Raw genomic sequence first — 18,258 nt, forward strand, 5'->3', positions numbered from 1 at the left:
AATTCTGTGAATCGTCTTTCGTACGTGGTAATATCAAATCCTTGGGTTCGTAACCCTCTAAGTTCTGTCTTGAGCTTATTGACCTCGGTTCTGGGACGGTACTTCTCGTTCATCAAGTGCTTGAATGCTGACCACGGTAGTGCGTACGCATCGTCTTGTCCCACTTGCTCTAGATAGGTATTCCACCATGTTAACGCAGAACCTGTGAAGGTATGCGTAGCGTACTTTACTTTGTCCTCTTCAGTACACTTACTTATGGCAAACACCGATTCGACCTTCTCGGTCCACCGTTTCAATCCGATCGGTCCTTCGGTTCCATCAAATTCCAAAGGTTTGCAGGCAGTGAATTCTTTGTAGGTGCATCCTACACGATTTCCTGTACTGCTAGATCCAAGGTTATTGTTGGTATGTAGCGCAGCCTGTACTGCGGCTATGTTTGAAGCTAGAAAAGTACGGAATTCCTCTTCATTCATATTCACGGTGTGTCGAGTAGTCGGTGCCATTTCCCCAATTACCGACTCCGTCACTTGTGGAAACGTTTTGTTTAATAGTTGTAGCCCGATGTTCTTGTTCTCACTTTGGTGAGAAGCGAACATTACTAATCCGTAAGCATAACATGCTTCTTTATGTTGCATGTTAGCCGCTTTTTCTAAATCACGAAGTCCAATATTCGGATATATTGAGTCAAAATAATTTCTTAACCCGTTGCGTAAAATAGCATTTGGGTTCCCCGCAATATATGCGTCAAAGTAAACACATCGTAACTTATGGGTTTCCCAATGTGATATCCCCCATCTTTCAAACGAAAGTCTCTTATAAACCAAGGCATTCTTGGAACGTTCTTCGAATGTCTTACAAACTGATCTCGCCTTAAATAGTTGTGCCGAAGAATTCTGACCGACTCTAGACAAGATTTCATCAATCATGTCTCCGGGTAGGTCTCTTAAAATATTGGGTTGTCTATCCATTTTGTGTTTTTATACTGTAAAATAGACAAGAGTTAGATTCATAAAAAAAAATACTTATTAATACAAGCAATTTTTACATATATCATAAAGCATAAGCACACTATATTACATATATTACACCACACGAATACAACTATCTTATTCCGACTCGCTTGTTTCTTCTTCTTCGATTTTGGTTCGTTTTGCCAAGTTTCTAGGGATATATGATGTTCCCCTAATACGAGCCGTCGTAATCCACATTGGTTTAGAAAAACCTGGTGGTTTAGAGGTTCCCGGGTCATTGTTACAACTTAAGGACTTCGGGGGTTGACGATACATATAAAGTTCATCGGGGTTGGAATTAGATTTCTCTATTTTTATGCCCTTTCCCTTATTATTTTCTTTTGCCTTTTTAAATTCAGTTGAGGTAATTTCTATAACATCATCGGAATTCTCGTCGGAATCCGATTCATCGGAGAATTGGTAATCCTCCCAATATTTTGCTTCCTTGGCGGAAACACCATTGACCATAATTAACCTTGGTCGGTTGGTTGAGGATTTTCTTCTACTTAACCGTTTTATTATTTCCCCCACCGGTTCTATTTCTTCATCCGGTTCCGATTCTTCTTCCGGTTCCGATTCTTCTTCCGGTTCCGACTCTTCTTCCGGTTCCTCTTCGGGAACTTGTGAATCAGTCCACGAATCATTCCAATTTACATTTGACTCTTCATTATTATTAGGTGAGTCAATGGGACTTGTTCTAGAGGTAGACATCTATCACATAATATCAAACACGATAAGAGATTAATATATCACATAATATTCATATGTTAAAAATATATAGTTTCCAACAAAAATGTTAAGCAATCATTTTTAAAGAAAACACGGTCGAAGTCCAGACTCACTAATGCATCCTAACAAACTCGATAAGACACACTAATGCAAAATTCTGGTTCTCTAAGACCAACGCTCTGATACCAACTGAAATGTCCCGTTCATATTGATTAAAAACGTTCCATATTAATTGATTTCGTTGCGAGGTTTTGACCTCTATATGAGACGTTTTTCAAAGACTGCATTCATTTTTAAAACAAACCATAACCTTTATTTCATAAATAAAGGTTTAAAAAGCTTTACGTAGATTATCAAATAATGATAATCTAAAATATCCTGTTTACACACGACCATTACATAATGGTTTACAATACAAATATGTTACATCGAAATCAGTTTCTTGAATGCAGTTTTTACACAATATCATACAAATATGGACTCCAAATCTTGTCCTTATTTTAGTATGCAACAGCGGAAGCTCTTAATAATCACCTGAGAATAAACATGCTTAAAACGTCAACAAAAATGTTGGTGAGTTATAGGTTTAACCTATATATATCAAATCATAATAATAGACCACAAGATTTCATATTTCAATACACATCCCATACATAGAGATAAAAATCATTCATATGGTGAACACCTGGTAACCGACAATAACAAGATGCATATATAAGAATATCCCCATCATTCCGGGACACCCTTCGGATATGATATAAATTTCGAAGTACTAAAGCATCCGGTACTTTGGATGGGGTTTGTTAGGCCCAATAGATCTATCTTTAGGATTCGCGTCAATTAGGGTGTCTGTTCCCTAATTCTTAGATTACCAGACTTAATAAAAAGGGGCATATTCGATTTCGATAATTCAACCATAGAATGTAGTTTCACGTACTTGTGTCTATTTTGTAAATCATTTATAAAACCTGCATGTATTCTCATCCCAAAAATATTAGATTTTAAAAGTGGGACTATAACTCACTTTCACAGATTTTTACTTCGTCGGGAAGTAAGACTTGGCCACTGGTTGATTCACGAACCTATAACAATATATACATATATATCAAAGTATGTTCAAAATATATTTACAACACTTTTAATATATTTTGATGTTTTAAGTTTATTAAGTCAGCTGTCCTCGTTAGTAACCTACAACTAGTTGTCCACAGTTAGATGTACAGAAATAAATCGATAAATATTATCTTGAATCAATCCACGACCCAGTGTATACGTATCTCAGTATTGATCACAACTCAAACTATATATATTTTGGAATCAACCTCAACCCTGTATAGCTAACTCCAACATTCACATATAGAGTGTCTATGGTTGTTCCGAAATATATATAGATGTGTCGACATGATAGGTCGAAACATTGTATACGTGTCTATGGTATCTCAAGATTACATAATATATAATACAAGTTGATTAAGTTATGGTTGGAATAGATTTGTTACCAATTTTCACGTAGCTAAAATGAGAAAAATTATCCAATCTTGTTTTACCCATAACTTCTTCATTTTAAATCCGTTTTGAGTGAATCAAATTGCTATGGTTTCATATTGAACTCTATTTTATGAATCTAAACAAAAAAAGTATAGGTTTCTAGTCGGAAAAATAAGTTACAAGTCGTTTTTGTAAAGGTAGTCATTTCAGTCGAAAGAACGACGTCTAGATGACCATTTTAGAAAACATACTTCCACTTTGAGTTTAACCATAATTTTTGGATATAGTTTCATGTTCATAATAAAAATCATTTTCTCAGAATAACAACTTTTAAATCAAAGTTTATCATAGTTTTTAATTAACTAACCCAAAACAGCCCGCGGTGTTACTACGACGGCGTAAATCCGGTTTTACGGTGTTTTTCGTGTTTCCAGGTTTTAAATCATTAAGTTAGCATATCATATAGATATAGAACATGTGTTTAGTTGATTTTAAAAGTCAAGTTAGAAGGATTAACTTTTGTTTGCGAACAAGTTTAGAATTAACTAAACTATGTTCTAGTGATTACAAGTTTAAACCTTCGAATAAGATAGCTTTATATGTATGAATCGAATGATGTTATGAACATCATTACTACCTTAAGTTCCTTGGATAAACCTACTGGAAAAGAGAAAAATGGATCTAGCTTCAATGGATCCTTGGATGGCTCAAAGTTCTTGAAGCAAAATCATGACACGAAAACAAGTTCAAGTAAGATCATCACTTGAAATAAGATTGTTATAGTTATAGAAATTGAACCAAAGTTTGAATATGATTATTACCTTGTATTAGAATGATAACCTACTGTAAGAAACAAAGATTTCTTGAGGTTGGATGATCACCTTACAAGATTGGAAGTGAGCTAGCAAACTTGAAAGTATTCTTGATTTTATGAAACTAGAACTTTTGGAATTTATGAAGAACACTTAGAACTTGAAGATAGAACTTGAGAGAGATCAATTAGATGAAGAAAATTGAAGAATGAAAGTGTTTGTAGGTGTTTTTGGTCGTTGGTGTATGGATTAGATATAAAGGATATGTAATTTTGTTTTCATGTAAATAAGTCATGAATGATTACTCATATTTTTGTAATTTTATGAGATATTTTATGCTAGTTGCCAAATGATGGTTCCCACATGTGTTAGGTGACTCACATGGGCTGCTAAGAGCTGATCATTGGAGTGTATATACCAATAGTACATACATCTAAAAGCTGTGTATTGTACGAGTACGAATACGGGTGCATACGAGTAGAATTGTTGATGAAACTGAACGAGGATGTAATTGTAAGCATTTTTGTTAAGTAGAAGTATTTTGATAAGTGTATTAAAGTCTTTCAAAAGTGTATAAATACATATTAAAACACTACATGTATATACATTTTAACTGAGTCGTTAAGTCATCGTTAGTCGTTACATGTAAGTGTTGTTTTGAAACCTTTAGGTTAACGATCTTGTTAAATGTTGTTAACCCAATGTTTATAATATCAAATGAGATTTTAAATTATTATATTATCATGATATTATCATGTATGAATATCTCTTAATATGATATATATACATTAAATGTCTATACAACGATAATCGTTACATATATGTCTCGTTTAAAAATCATTAAGTTAGTAGTCTTGTTTTTACATATGTAGTTCATTGTTAATATACTTTATGATATGTTTTCTTATCATAGTATCATGTTAACTATATATATATCCATATATATGTCATCATATAGTTTTTACAAGTTTTAACGTTCGTGAATCACCGATCAACTTGGGTGGTCAATTGTCTATATGAAACATATTTCAATTAATCAAGTCTTAACAAGTTTGATTGCTTAACATGTTGGAAAAATTTAATCATGTAAATATCAATCTCAATTAATATATATAAACATGGAAAAGTTCGGGTCACTACAATACAAGCCTGAGATTTCTGGCCGAATGGCTAAGTGGGCAGTTGAATTAGGTGAAGATGAAATAAATTTTTCTTCGCGCAGTGCGGTTAAGGGTCAAATACTTGCTGATTACCTAGCAGAATTACCTGCGGATGTCGAGGCATCAGCAGAACATCGGGATCCACCTGCACCAATTTTGTCACCATGGGAATTGTACACCGATGGAGCGTGCAGCGCATCTGGTGCAGGTGCGGGTGTAATTTTAACAGGCCCGGATGGCGAAGAGCATACATACGCACTGCGGTTTAATTTTGCTGTTACAAACAACGAAGCAGAGTATGAGGCTCTGTTAGCAGGTATGCGCATTGCGCATAAGTTAAATGTTAAAATTTTGCACGCTTATGTGGATTCAAAGCTAGTATGCAGTCAAGTCAGCGGAGATTTCGAAGCGCATGACATAGCCATGCAGCAATATCTATCGCTTGTTCACAACCTCGCTGACCAGTTTGAAGCTTTTCAAATCTCCCACGTAATGCGTGGGCAAAATAAGAAGGCGGATGCGCTAAGCAAACTGGCTGCCTTGGCTTTTGATCATATGGGAAAGAAAGTTCTAATAGAAGAACTCAATGCGAAATCCATTGTTATGATGCCTTTAGTGGCACCAGATGAGGAATCAAGCTCAACATGGATGACGCCCATTGTGGCTTTTCTGCGGGATGGCACATCTCCTGCGGATTCCGCTGATGCAAAGAAAGTCCGCGTTAAGGCACCGCTGTATGCCCTTGAGGGTGACGTCCTATATCGAAAAAATTATTTGGGACCACACTTAAGGTGCATTGGCCCGAAAGAGGCAGAGGAAGTTGTACGCGAGGTGCATGAAGGTGCATGCGCACTCCATTCGGGGCACAGGTCCATTGTGTCAAAAATAATGCGGCTAGGATATTATTGGCCCACCATGTACGCGGATACTGCGCGCATAGTTAAGCAATGTGAATCATGCCAAATACATGCACCTATTAGCAGAGCACCTGCGCATCCAATGATACCAGTCTCCTCACCGTGGCCATTCTGCAAATGGGCAATCGACATAGTCGGACCATTCCCAAAAGGCCGAGGAAACATCAAATTTTTGATTGTTGCAATCGACTATTTCACAAAGTGGGTCGAAGCGAGACCGCTGGCAGCAATCTCAGGAAAAAGGGTGCGAAATTTTGTATGGGAAGACATCGTCTGTCGATTTGGTATACCAAACGAAATTGTTAGCGATAACGGTACGCAGTTCGCGGGTAACCCTTTTCGCAGCTGGTGCGCGGAGCTTAATATTAAGCAAACTTTTACATCTGTTGCGCATCCGCAGGCGAATGGCCAGTGCGAAGTCACCAACCGGGATATAGTAGCTGGAATCAAAGCTAGGTTGGGTCATGGTCGCGTTGGTTGGGTGAATGAACTACCGAAGGATTTATGGGCGCATAGAACAACACCCAAAGCAAGCACTGGTGAGACCCCGTTCAGTTTGGTCTATGGATCAGAAACTGTTGTACCCGCAGAAATTGGGGTACCAACGTTCCGCATACAAAATTTTGATGAGCAAAATAACTCTGAAGCTTTGCGGGAAAATCTTAATTTGCTGGAAGAGCGCAGACTCTCTGCGGCTGTCAACGAAGCAAATAACAAGCAAAAAATTGCAAAGTACTATAATCAGCGTGTGCGTTCGCGCTCTTACAAGTGCGGTGACTTGGTTTGGCGTCAGAACGACGCAAGTCATGCGGAGGATACTGGGAAACTGGGCCTCCGTTGGGAAGGCCCATACAGGGTAGCGAAGGCAAACAATACCGGGGCGTACCATCTCGAGACATTAGATGGAAAACCTGTGAAACGCACTTGGCATGCGACGTTATTGAAAAAATGTTATATGTAGCTAGGTGGACCTGATCACTCCAGTTTATTGTAGCACATTATTTTTTCTATGTATTTTCCGTCCGTTTGGATGTGTCGCGGTTGTAATTGTGATTAATGCCAATTAAATATTTACTCTCGCATACTTTTGTTGTTTAAATCTTTTTTATATGCGGTTCCTGCCTACTTAAGGGGTGTCCTCTAGCCCCCGTGCGGCAGAAGCCTGTTTGGTTACAAGGCTAGACGCTAACGGCAGGCAAAGGGAATTGGTTTTCCCCTAGCCAAGCGCCACGCAGACTAGATGGATGCAAAGTCGACTTAAAAAATTACAAGCATTGGTTTGCTTGTGCGTAATTGCTCTCGCATTGGTTTGCTTGAGGAACTCAAAGCATAAAAACATTGGCTTGTTTTTAGTTGCGTTGCTTACCATACAGCTATAGTGCACCTCTAGTACATGACAAAGCAATAACGCAGTAGCTTTCGAGTCTAAATTATTAAAGGGTAATTGTTAAAGTATTGGTTTATTTTACGCAGTAATACCCGCATACGCATGAGTTTTGGTTAACTATGCGCATGGGCATGCGGTTCACCTTTTGTTTTGATTCGCGATATATAAACAAACAAACTACGCATGCATATACATTGAATTAAGTTATTACATAAGTGGTAATTGTTTCAAATGCCTGCCCGACACGGGACTTGGGGCTCAAAAATACATTTACAATTTCCTGCCTAAGCATAGGACTTACGGCGCAAACCATCACAAACACAAACTAATAATCCTCCTTTAAAAACCCATCGATCGACATGTTCGGGTCCGCAGCGAATGCGTTGATTAGGGGGATAGGGATGGACTTGATGGCTTATTCCGCCTCCATTAACGCTGCAGCCGTTCCCTCTTTTAGCTTCTTTTGAACGATGTCGGGGAACGGCGGTGTTAGACCGCAAGCTTAAATTACCTCCTGCACAGCCTTGTTGATTTCATGGTCCCTGACCGCATCAACGTAGGCATTGAACTTGTCGGACACAGGCTCTGAGTCCATCACCTTTTGCGCAATGGTGGGGAGTGCAGTGCGCAGCTTCGCCAGATCCGCCTCTGCTAGCTCGCGGTTGGTTACCGCGTCATCCCTTTCCCTCGTCACCCTTTCCAGCTCCACCCACAGACGCTCTGCCTCCCCTTTGGACTGGTCAACCGCACCAACCAGCTCGCGGTTTTTTTCTCTCTCTTCAATCAGGGCAGTTTTGGTTTACGCCGCGGTTAACTCCACCGCCTTGCGCGCTTCTTCTGCGGCGTCCCTGTCTTTCTTCACCTGATCAACCCCCGCTTGCAGCAGCCCTAGCTCTGTTTCTTTCCGCAAGGCCACTTGATACAAGTTAGTCGAACGGCGGGCTTGATCTGCAACCATGCCAAAAAAGACAAGGCCGTTTGGACGATGGCGTTGAGCGCCTGATTAAAAGGCAGTGCGGCTAGTTGGTTGCGGAACTCAGCCGAGAAGATTTGTTGGAGGAAGGCAGATTGCTCTGCGGCGTTTTCCGCCGATAACTGGGTGAGCTGCGCCAGGTTTGCCAATCGGAAGTTACCGTGTGGCGGGGTTGGTGTGGACTCGGAGTCCAGGTGTATCGTCTTATCCTTTGACTCGGCAGTAGCTTCGAGGTCCGGATTGACCCGCGGTGGGGTGTGATGAGTTTCTTCCGCATGCCCTGCGTATTAATAAGTGGTTAAATAAGTGCAAACTTAAATGTGCGGTATGCGCGCAAGCAGAACTCTTACCAGATGATGGGGGAGGTAGATCCGCAGAACGGGGTTCGATGGGAACGAAGTTATCGTTCCGCTTGTCCTCCCTCTGTTTGGGAGTGAGTTTCTTCTTCTTCTGTTGGGATTGGGAGGCTTCGGCGGCCTTGCGCTTATTGCTGGAGGTGGCAGGTGCATTCTCGCCAGTCTTCTCCTGCTCTAACGGTTGGTTCACATTCTGTTTGCGGAAGGCGATGCCCGCAATCTCCTTCGCAGTCAGTACTCTCTTCATCTTCATCTCTGCAAACATGCACGCATGCGTTAGAACACATAAATAGCAAACTGTTAGTACGTGATTATACTATTCCTACCCTTTCCATCCGGTCCGACTATGGCTGGACGCACATCCTCCCATGGCCAGTGTGCGGATATCTTCCCTAGCCGCAACATTGAAATGTCCCGTTCTTATTGATTAAAAACGTTCCATATTAATTGATTTCGTTGCGAGGTTTTGACCTCTATATGAGACGTTTTTCAAAGACTGCATTCATTTTTAAACAAACCATAACCTTTATTTCATCAATAAAGGTTTAAAAAGCTTTACGTAGATTATCAAATAATGATAATCTAAAATATCCTGTTTACACACGACCATTACATAATGGTTTACAATACAAATATGTTACAACAAAATAAGTTCCTTGAATGCAGTTTTTACACAATATCATACAAGCATGGACTCCAAATCTTGTCCTTATTTAAGTATGCGACAGCGGAAGCTCTTAATAATCACCTGAGAATAAACATGCTTAAAACGTCAACAAAAATGTTGGTGAGTTATAGGTTTAACCTATATATATCAAATCGTAACAATAGACCACAAGATTTCATATTTCAATACACATCCCATACATAGAGATAAAAATCATTCATATGGTGAACACCTGGTAACCGACAATAACAAGATGCATATATAAGAATATCCCCATCATTCCGGGACACCCTTCGGATATGATATAAATTTCGAAGTACTAAAGCATCCGGTACTTTGGATGGGGTTTGTTAGGCCCAATAGATCTATCTTTAGGATTCGCGTCAATTAGGGTGTCTGTTCCCTAATTCTTAGATTACCAGACTTAATAAAAAGGGGCATATTCGATTTCGATAATTCAACCATAGAATGTAGTTTTACGTACTTGTGTCTATTTTGTAAATCATTTATAAAACCTGCATGTATTCTCATCCCAAAAATATTAGATTTTAAAAGTGGGACTATAACTCACTTTCACAGATTTTTACTTCGTCGGGAAGTAAGACTTGGCCACTGGTTGATTCACGAACCTATAACAATATATACATATATATCAAAGTATGTTCAAAATATATTTACAACACTTTTAATATATTTTGATGTTTTAAGTTTATTAAGTCAGCTGTCCTCGTTAGTAACCTACAACTAGTTGTCCACAGTTAGATGTACAGAAATAAATCGATAAATATTATCTTGAATCAATCCACGACCCAGTGTATACGTATCTCAGTATTGATCACAACTCAAACTATATATATTTTGGAATCAACCTCAACCCTGTATAGCTAACTCCAACATTCACATATAGAGTGTCTATGGTTGTTCCGAAATATATATAGATGTGTCGACATGATAGGTCGAAACATTGTATACGTGTCTATGGTATCTCAAGATTACATAATATATAATACAAGTTGATTAAGTTATGGTTGGAATAGATTTGTTACCAATTTTCACGTAGCTAAAATGAGAAAAATTATCCAATCTTGTTTTACCCATAACTTCTTCATTTTAAATCCGTTTTGAGTGAATCAAATTGCTATGGTTTCATATTGAACTCTATTTTATGAATCTAAACAAAAAAAGTATAGGTTTCTAGTCGGAAAAATAAGTTACAAGTCGTTTTTGTAAAGGTAGTCATTTCAGTCGAAAGAACGACGTCTAGATGACCATTTTAGAAAACATACTTCCACTTTGAGTTTAACCATAATTTTTGGATATAGTTTCATGTTCATAATAAAAATCATTTTCTCAGAATAACAACTTTTAAATCAAAGTTTATCATAGTTTTTAATTAACTAACCCAAAACAGCCCGCGGTGTTACTACGACGGCGTAAATCCGGTTTTACGGTGTTTTTCGTGTTTCCAGGTTTTAAATCATTAAGTTAGCATATCATATAGATATAGAACATGTGTTTAGTTGATTTTAAAAGTCAAGTTAGAAGGATTAACTTTTGTTTGCGAACAAGTTTAGAATTAACTAAACTATGTTCTAGTGATTACAAGTTTAAACCTTCGAATAAGATAGCTTTATATGTATGAATCGAATGATGTTATGAACATCATTACTACCTTAAGTTCCTTGGATGAACCTACTGGAAAAGAGAAAAATGGATCTAGCTTCAATGGATCCTTGGATGGCTCAAAGTTCTTGAAGCAAAATCATGACACGAAAACAAGTTCAAGTAAGATCATCACTTGAAATAAGATTGTTATAGTTATAGAAATTGAACCAAAGTTTGAATATGATTATTACCTTGTATTAGAATGATAACCTACTGTAAGAAACAAAGATTTCTTGAGGTTGGATGATCACCTTACAAGATTGGAAGTGAGCTAGCAAACTTGAAAGTATTCTTGATTTTATGAAACTAGAACTTTTGGAATTTATGAAGAACACTTAGAACTTGAAGATAGAACTTGAGAGAGTTCAATTAGATGAAGAGAATTGAAGAATGAAAGTGTTTGTAGGTGTTTTTGGTCGTTGGTGTATGGATTAGATATAAAGGATATGTAATTTTGTTTTCATGTAAATAAGTCATGAATGATTACTCATATTTTTGTAATCTTATGAGATATTTCATGCTAGTTGCCAAATGATGGTTCCCACATGTGTTAGGTGACTCACATGGGCTGCTAAGAGCTGATCATTGGAGTGTATATACCAATAGTACATACATCTAAAAGCTGTGTATTGTACGAGTACGAATACGGGTGCATACGAGTAGAATTGTTGATGAAACTGAACGAGAATGTAATTGTAAGCATTTTTGTTAAGTAGAAGTATTTTGATAAGTGTATTGAAGTCTTTCAAAAGTGTATAAATACATATTAAAACACTACATGTATATACATTTTAACTGAGTCGTTAAGTCATCGTTAGTCGTTACATGTAAGTGTTGTTTTGAAACCTTTAGGTTAACGATCTTGTTAAATGTTGTTAACCCAATGTTTATAATATCAAAAGAGATTTTAAATTATTATATTATCATGATATTATGATGTACGAATATCTCTTAATATGATATATATACATTAAATGTCGTTACAACGATAAACGTTACATATATGTCTCGTTTCAAAATCATTAAGTTAGTAGTCTTGTTTTTACATATGTAGTTCATTGTTAATATAATTAATGATATGTTTACTTATCATAATATCATGTTAACTATACATATAACCATATATATGTCATCATATAGTTTTTTTACAAGTTTTAACGTTCGTGAATCACCGGTCAACTTGGGTGGTCAATTGTCTATATGAAACCTATTTCAATTAATCAAGTCTTAACAAGTTTGATTGCTTAACATGTTGGAAAAATTTAATCATGTAAATATCAATCTCAATTAATATATATAAACATGGAAAAGTTCGGGTCACTACAAACATCACGTTCCCGTATGACCGGTGCACCAGCTGTGCGTTAGCGCACTCCGCTAACAGCTTTGTTTCCTCGTCATCAAGGACCGGGGTTTTGTTCACATCCTTTTCCACCTTCTCGCACCATATAAGCGTTTGCGGGAAAGCGGTACCAACTACAGTTTGGTCAACGAAAAAGAAAGTTTCTTTCCAGTTACCCGCATTCGACTTTGGGGTTTTGGTGAAATTTTGTCGGGCGAAGAAGGTGAACCAGGATTTGTGGTGATTGGCTAGGCGGTATAGATGACAGAAAACTTTAACCAACGGTACCCTGTCGATTGCTGCGCACCACATTTCAAACAGAACTATTTTGCCTATGGCGTACGGGTGTAGTTGCCCTAATCCCACTCTGAAGTGATCTAATACGCCTAAGAAGAAGTCAGATGGAGGAACCCTAAAGTTACCATGCTTGAACGCATGTTCATAGATGGCCACTTTCTTCTCCGGTGGCTCGTGAGCACGCTGATGGGGTAGGGGTGGCACCGGATTGTACTTGGCTAAGGGAGGATACTGTTTCACTAAGTAATCTATGTGCTTCTGCTCTATAACAGACTCTACGCTATCTACATACGTCTCGTTAGCTTTAGTCATTTTCTAGGAGTAATCGGATGAATACTAACCTTTAAACGGTGGCCGGAATGTTCGATTTTTGATCGGAATTCAAATTGGCAGCGTAACGAGGAAGCTTGAAGCAGGAAAGTGGAAATGAGCTGCAAAATGGGGTATTTATAGGGCAGATTGGATGGAGTGGTGTGATCGTGGCTGTACACGTGTTACGCAATCGACGGCCAGCACTTTATTTATGCGCGTGGATGCCAGTTGGGTATGATTACATGTACGCGCGTGGTTGGCACGCGCCTGACACACTGCCACTTTATGTCATGTCCGCCGAATGGGCTTCTGCGATTGTGACAGGCATTTAATGGCATCGAGGCGCACGCGGAATATTAAATGCTAGCCGTTTACTTGTTTTTTCTTTCGCTTAATAGTTTGATATCATACGCCTCGCGCCATATAACATCAAACTGGGGGGACATAATGATACCGCAACCCGCAGGCGCACCTCAAATGCATGCGGACAATCACTATTGTGCGTATGCGTGTTTTTGTGTGCGGTATGCGGCGTGCGAATGCCTTTTGTTCCCGGTACGGCGGTTGCTTAGTTGTCAAGTAAATATCTTTTCCATAATTATATCCGTGATTCGGGGGAGTCAGTTATGGATGAGATTATCATGATCTGGGACGGTTCTAGAATTAGGGTTTGCCTATAAATACAAACCCTAATCATCGTTTACCACACACAGCACGTTACGTAACCATCGCATACGATACACATTACGTAAAACAGCATCATTCAGCATCTTTTCAAGGTTAACAGGTTAGTCTTTTGTAAGCTAGTACCTACGACCTTATTTGGGGCCTCTTGATCGACGACCGTTATCAGAGGTGGACTTAATCACTTGGCCACCCCGCCGACATCATCATGTCGGCCAGGGTTATTCACGGTAGCCGGACCGGAGAGCCACGTTCTAAGATCCTTAAACCCCTCTTTACGTATTGAGCAGGCATATTAAACCCCACGGTTAAAATATGCAAGATCAGGTGGTTAAAGCAATTAACTATTACAAGGTAACCTAATGTTTGTGGTTCTGATATCTAGATATCTACACAGGATGTCTCAAATTTAAATCATACTAACATACTGTAATATTTTAGAGTCTTATCTGTTTACCCGATACAATTAAGTTCACTTATTTCTCATCATTGATTTATACAGCATCAAATCAAATGATGTGCAACACGTAGAGCCCATGTTGCTAGTACACAAATAAGTAGTAACATCATGATTCTACATGATTCAGTCAATTTGACCTACTTACAGGTAAAAATAGTTACATTTTTTGTGGGTCAGGTCAAGTAATGTCAATATCTATATCTATTTGGCCATTTGGGTCGATGACTAACAATCATAAATCAAACTTAAAAGTAATGTAACACTTTGTAACATTTATAATGTATTCATCAAGATTCCAAATGGTAACAATAAAAATACTCTAGGCACATAAAAGAATGGAGAATAAATGCCAAACCAATCTGGAAAATATCCAAAAGCGCACACACACACACACACATCATGTACTGCAACACATATTTTCTTTTTTTGCAACTTTTTTCTTTAAATCAAATCCCAATTGAACATTGGATGAACTGTGTTGCTGCTGGTGCTTGCCGGTGGTGGTGGTGGTGGTGGTGGTGGTGGGGCAGCCATAGATTCAAAAATCTCCCATTCTGTAGTGACGGCAGAAGATGGTGGTTTAACTTTATCAGCCACCACTGTCCGCCTTGATTGTGGCAGCATGTTACCATTAGTACCACCTGTTGTTGAGTTTAAAATCTTCAAAGCATCTAACTTTTCAACATACTCTTGGATCCTTTTTACCTGTAAAGTTGATAAATTTAGAAACTTTCTATCAAGAACCAAAAATTTAAATTTCGGTCTACCATTTTTAAAGATGCACCTGTGTTTTCCTTTGTGATTTTACATCACCATCAACTGTAATTCCATCTAGTTTAAGCAGTTGATTCATCAATAACTCGATCACATTCAACAAAGTCTTATCAGCAACTTTTCCTCCTTTAGATATGACCGAATCAATCGCTGATACCTACCCAATCAGTCATTATAGAATCTTTATATTCGTAAAAACCATGTTTAATCGCTTTGAATGGCAAGATACTTGATCATTACAATAAAGCATTACTCAAATAGAGGAACGATCAAGTAAAATGTACTTGTATGAAGTAAAGTGTAGCGACAATAATTAGGGCATCAGCTTTAACAAAAATGTGTAACAGAACATGTGATGCCACCATACTATTCCGTACATTTTTTTAACAACAGTACGTGATCACCCAGGGGACTTAACCACGTTAATCTATCACAGTTGCATAACCCGCCCTCAACCGCTGCCCAGGAGGAAAACCGACCCATTCCGAGGGCATGGGCGGTAAAAACCCCCCTGCCCCCGCAACGAGATATGCAAAAGGCACCCTTGGTGGAATTCAAGGGTAAATGGGCAACCTTGTGTGCAATGTTGCACCCCACGAAAGTCCTGAGCTCTTGCTAAGAGAGTTAGACCACTACCACATAAGCTACGGAAGAGTATATTCCCTACATTTATGTTTGATATATTTTTTTCCACCCAAATTTAATCAACCAATTTTTAAAAAGTGTTTGCATTTCCTTACCAATCATGACATCATGAGCTAGAAGCACAGGATATATAGCTTATAGCAAATAGGTAGCATATTATATTATATATAGCATACAATATAAAGTATCCTGCTATATATGATTGGTACCGTAATAAAATGGGAAGTGATATGTATACAACTACTTTTTACACATACACTACTGTACAATACTCTAAAGCATATTTGATTGTGCATGTGTAAAAAGTAGTTGTGTAAATATCATCCTAATAAGATACAAGTCTCTTCCTATTATTTTTATTGATAAATAATGTTCTTGATATGTTACTATGATCGGTATAAAAAAGTTCATGTATTAGGCAATCATGTACTTGTGAAATTTATATTACCTTGGCCGGCTTCATTGCGGGTATCGAGGTGTCCTCTAACCATGAAGTTATGAGTTCAAAACTTGTGTCGGTGTGTATTTTTTTTTTTTTTTTAAAGAAGAAGAATATTACCTGACCGGCTAGCCTATCGACCTCGAAGCTAATATCCGAAATCAATTTAGCAACCTTCTCCATTTTTGCATTCTTTCTCATTTCAACAAATCTTTTTTCTTGGCTAATTGGATCTTCCATAACCACCATTTTCGATCGATCTTTAACACCAGCAACATCAAGATACGCTTTTGAATCCCTTGCTTTATCTTTGTACATCAGCTGTTGATCTTCATGGTGTAATCCGGTTAGCCCAGTTAACATCTTCTTCAACTCACCTACACAATATTAATAAACACAAAGTGACAAATTAAAAACATAAAACTACTAACATAATATAAGTTTAATAGTTTATTAAAGACAATTACATTACAATTAGTATTAATTACCAAATGTAGCTTGTGAATTGATGTTTACTTCATGGTAAACCGAACCGTATTTGACCCGAACCCGGATAGTTGGTGGAGGAATACGATTAGTTTCAACATCCGGGTCTCGTTTCTGAACCAACATTCCACCTGGCCGGACCTCCCATATATTCTCACCGCCGGCACCGGAAACTGAGTTCCGGTCAACGGGAGTCATTTCTGTTGCTTGTGTCCTCACACGCATCATATTAATATTAATATATATATATATGTAAAGATCAAAATCAGTTACTGCTACAGATCCCGGCAAACCTTTTCCCCGGAAAAAAAATCTTGCCGGAATTCAAAAATTTAGTGAAAAGTTTATGAATTAACGGCAATCTAGATACAGCAAAGTTTGGATTTTTAATAGAAACCCAGAGATTGCAACCAAAACCCAATTCAACTGTACAAAAATTTGACAAAAATAATTGAATTTTAAAGAACTGTTTTTTTCTGTCTCCAAATAATGAATGATTAAAGATGAGACTTTGGAAGGTTTTGTTTTGTTCTCTTTCTATAATTATTTGTTAGAGAGAGAAAGAGAGAGATGGAAACTGAATATAAAATGAATGGACAGCGAACAGAACAGAACAGAGTGTTGAGATAACCTGGGCCACCAGAACTTTCAATGAAGCAAGAGGTCACGGGTTCGATTCCCTTCAAGGCAAAATACCTTGAGACGAGCTCTATTTAGTGACTAATTGACTAAAGGATGCTTTGCCTGGTAACGGTGGAGGCCTGGCTTGCGTTTACCCGGGGTTTACCAACTAGAGGGGAGCCATTATGGCTCGTCCCTAGGGTTCCTCGCAAAAAAAAAAAAAAAAACAGAATGTTGAGATAATACTAGTACTGATGTATGAATAAAAACACACACAGAAAAACACGTTATAGTGTGTGTAATTAGTTTACGGTATTAATAACAGTTATTTTTGGGTCAAGTGTTACTGTGTTAGGAATAAAGTAACAGAGTATCCACATGAGATGTCGCCGAATATAGTGCTAAAGAGTAAAGGAGGAACAATATTTTCTTTTCCATTTTTTTTTTCTTTTATGAAAATTATTGTATGTATTGAGAATTTTAACACAATAATCTATGAATTATTGCATGTGAAATTTTAAACTGTTCCTGAAAACAAGCTAACGAATAATGAATATTATATTTTTTATACATAATACAGTTATATTATTATTTTTAGTAAACGTCCAAATTGATAAATTTCACATTTTATATATTAGCTAATTGATGATTTTGTAAGATTCGGATCTTTCGTATTCTTACTTGATTCTTAGAGAATAATTTACATAATAATATGGTTTTTCAGAAATAATCGAATATAAGGATATAAATGTAAATGCATGTGTTGAATGGTTAAAAAGTATTTAAATTTTGAGAGTAGTAAAACAATTCAATCAAGAGTCAATCAAACGCGATCTTAGTAATACTTCATCACTTCAAAATCAAAAATATAGTTATTATACATAAATTTAATACAAATGTTTAGTAGGTGTCCATAATCGAAGGCTTTGATATGTACGCGTAAGTTCTTCTCGTAACTTTTATACAAGTACACCTATTATTATATTTTCTACGAGATTATGGGACACGAGTATTATTGGAAGATGATGTGATCC

The 18,258-nt window shown here is 37.6% G+C and overlaps 1 protein-coding gene across 1 annotated transcript; it reads right to left on the minus strand.

Annotated features, from left to right (window-relative positions):
- Nucleotides 1-14,511: 14,511 nt before the first annotated feature.
- Nucleotides 14,512-17,205, minus strand: LOC139865731 (BAG family molecular chaperone regulator 1-like). The gene is made up of 4 exons (XM_071853825.1): nucleotides 16,606-17,205; nucleotides 16,238-16,494; nucleotides 15,044-15,190; nucleotides 14,512-14,964 (listed from the first exon to the last, which is right to left on the minus strand). Exons 1-4 carry the CDS (start codon nucleotides 16,829-16,831, stop codon nucleotides 14,701-14,703), a joined length of 894 nt encoding a protein of 297 aa, XP_071709926.1. The 5' UTR covers nucleotides 16,832-17,205; the 3' UTR covers nucleotides 14,512-14,700.
- Nucleotides 17,206-18,258: the final 1,053 nt, after the last annotated feature.

This window comes from Rutidosis leptorrhynchoides, chromosome 9 (genome assembly GCF_046630445.1).
Source record: "Rutidosis leptorrhynchoides isolate AG116_Rl617_1_P2 chromosome 9, CSIRO_AGI_Rlap_v1, whole genome shotgun sequence".
Classification (NCBI taxonomy): domain Eukaryota; kingdom Viridiplantae; phylum Streptophyta; class Magnoliopsida; order Asterales; family Asteraceae; genus Rutidosis; species Rutidosis leptorrhynchoides.

Excerpts from the sequence above, each read along its gene's own strand:
- LOC139865731 (XM_071853825.1), bottom strand. The coding sequence starts at position 16,831 with ATGATGCGTGTGAGGACACAAGCAACAGAAATGACTCCCGTTGACCGG. Across the intron at positions 16,495-16,605 it reads CAATTCACAAGCTACATTTG|GTGAGTTGAAGAAGATGTTA; the intron begins GTAATTAATACT and ends AATATTGTGTAG. Across the intron at positions 14,965-15,043 it reads AATCACAAAGGAAAACACAG|GTAAAAAGGATCCAAGAGTA; the intron begins GTGCATCTTTAA and ends TCAACTTTACAG.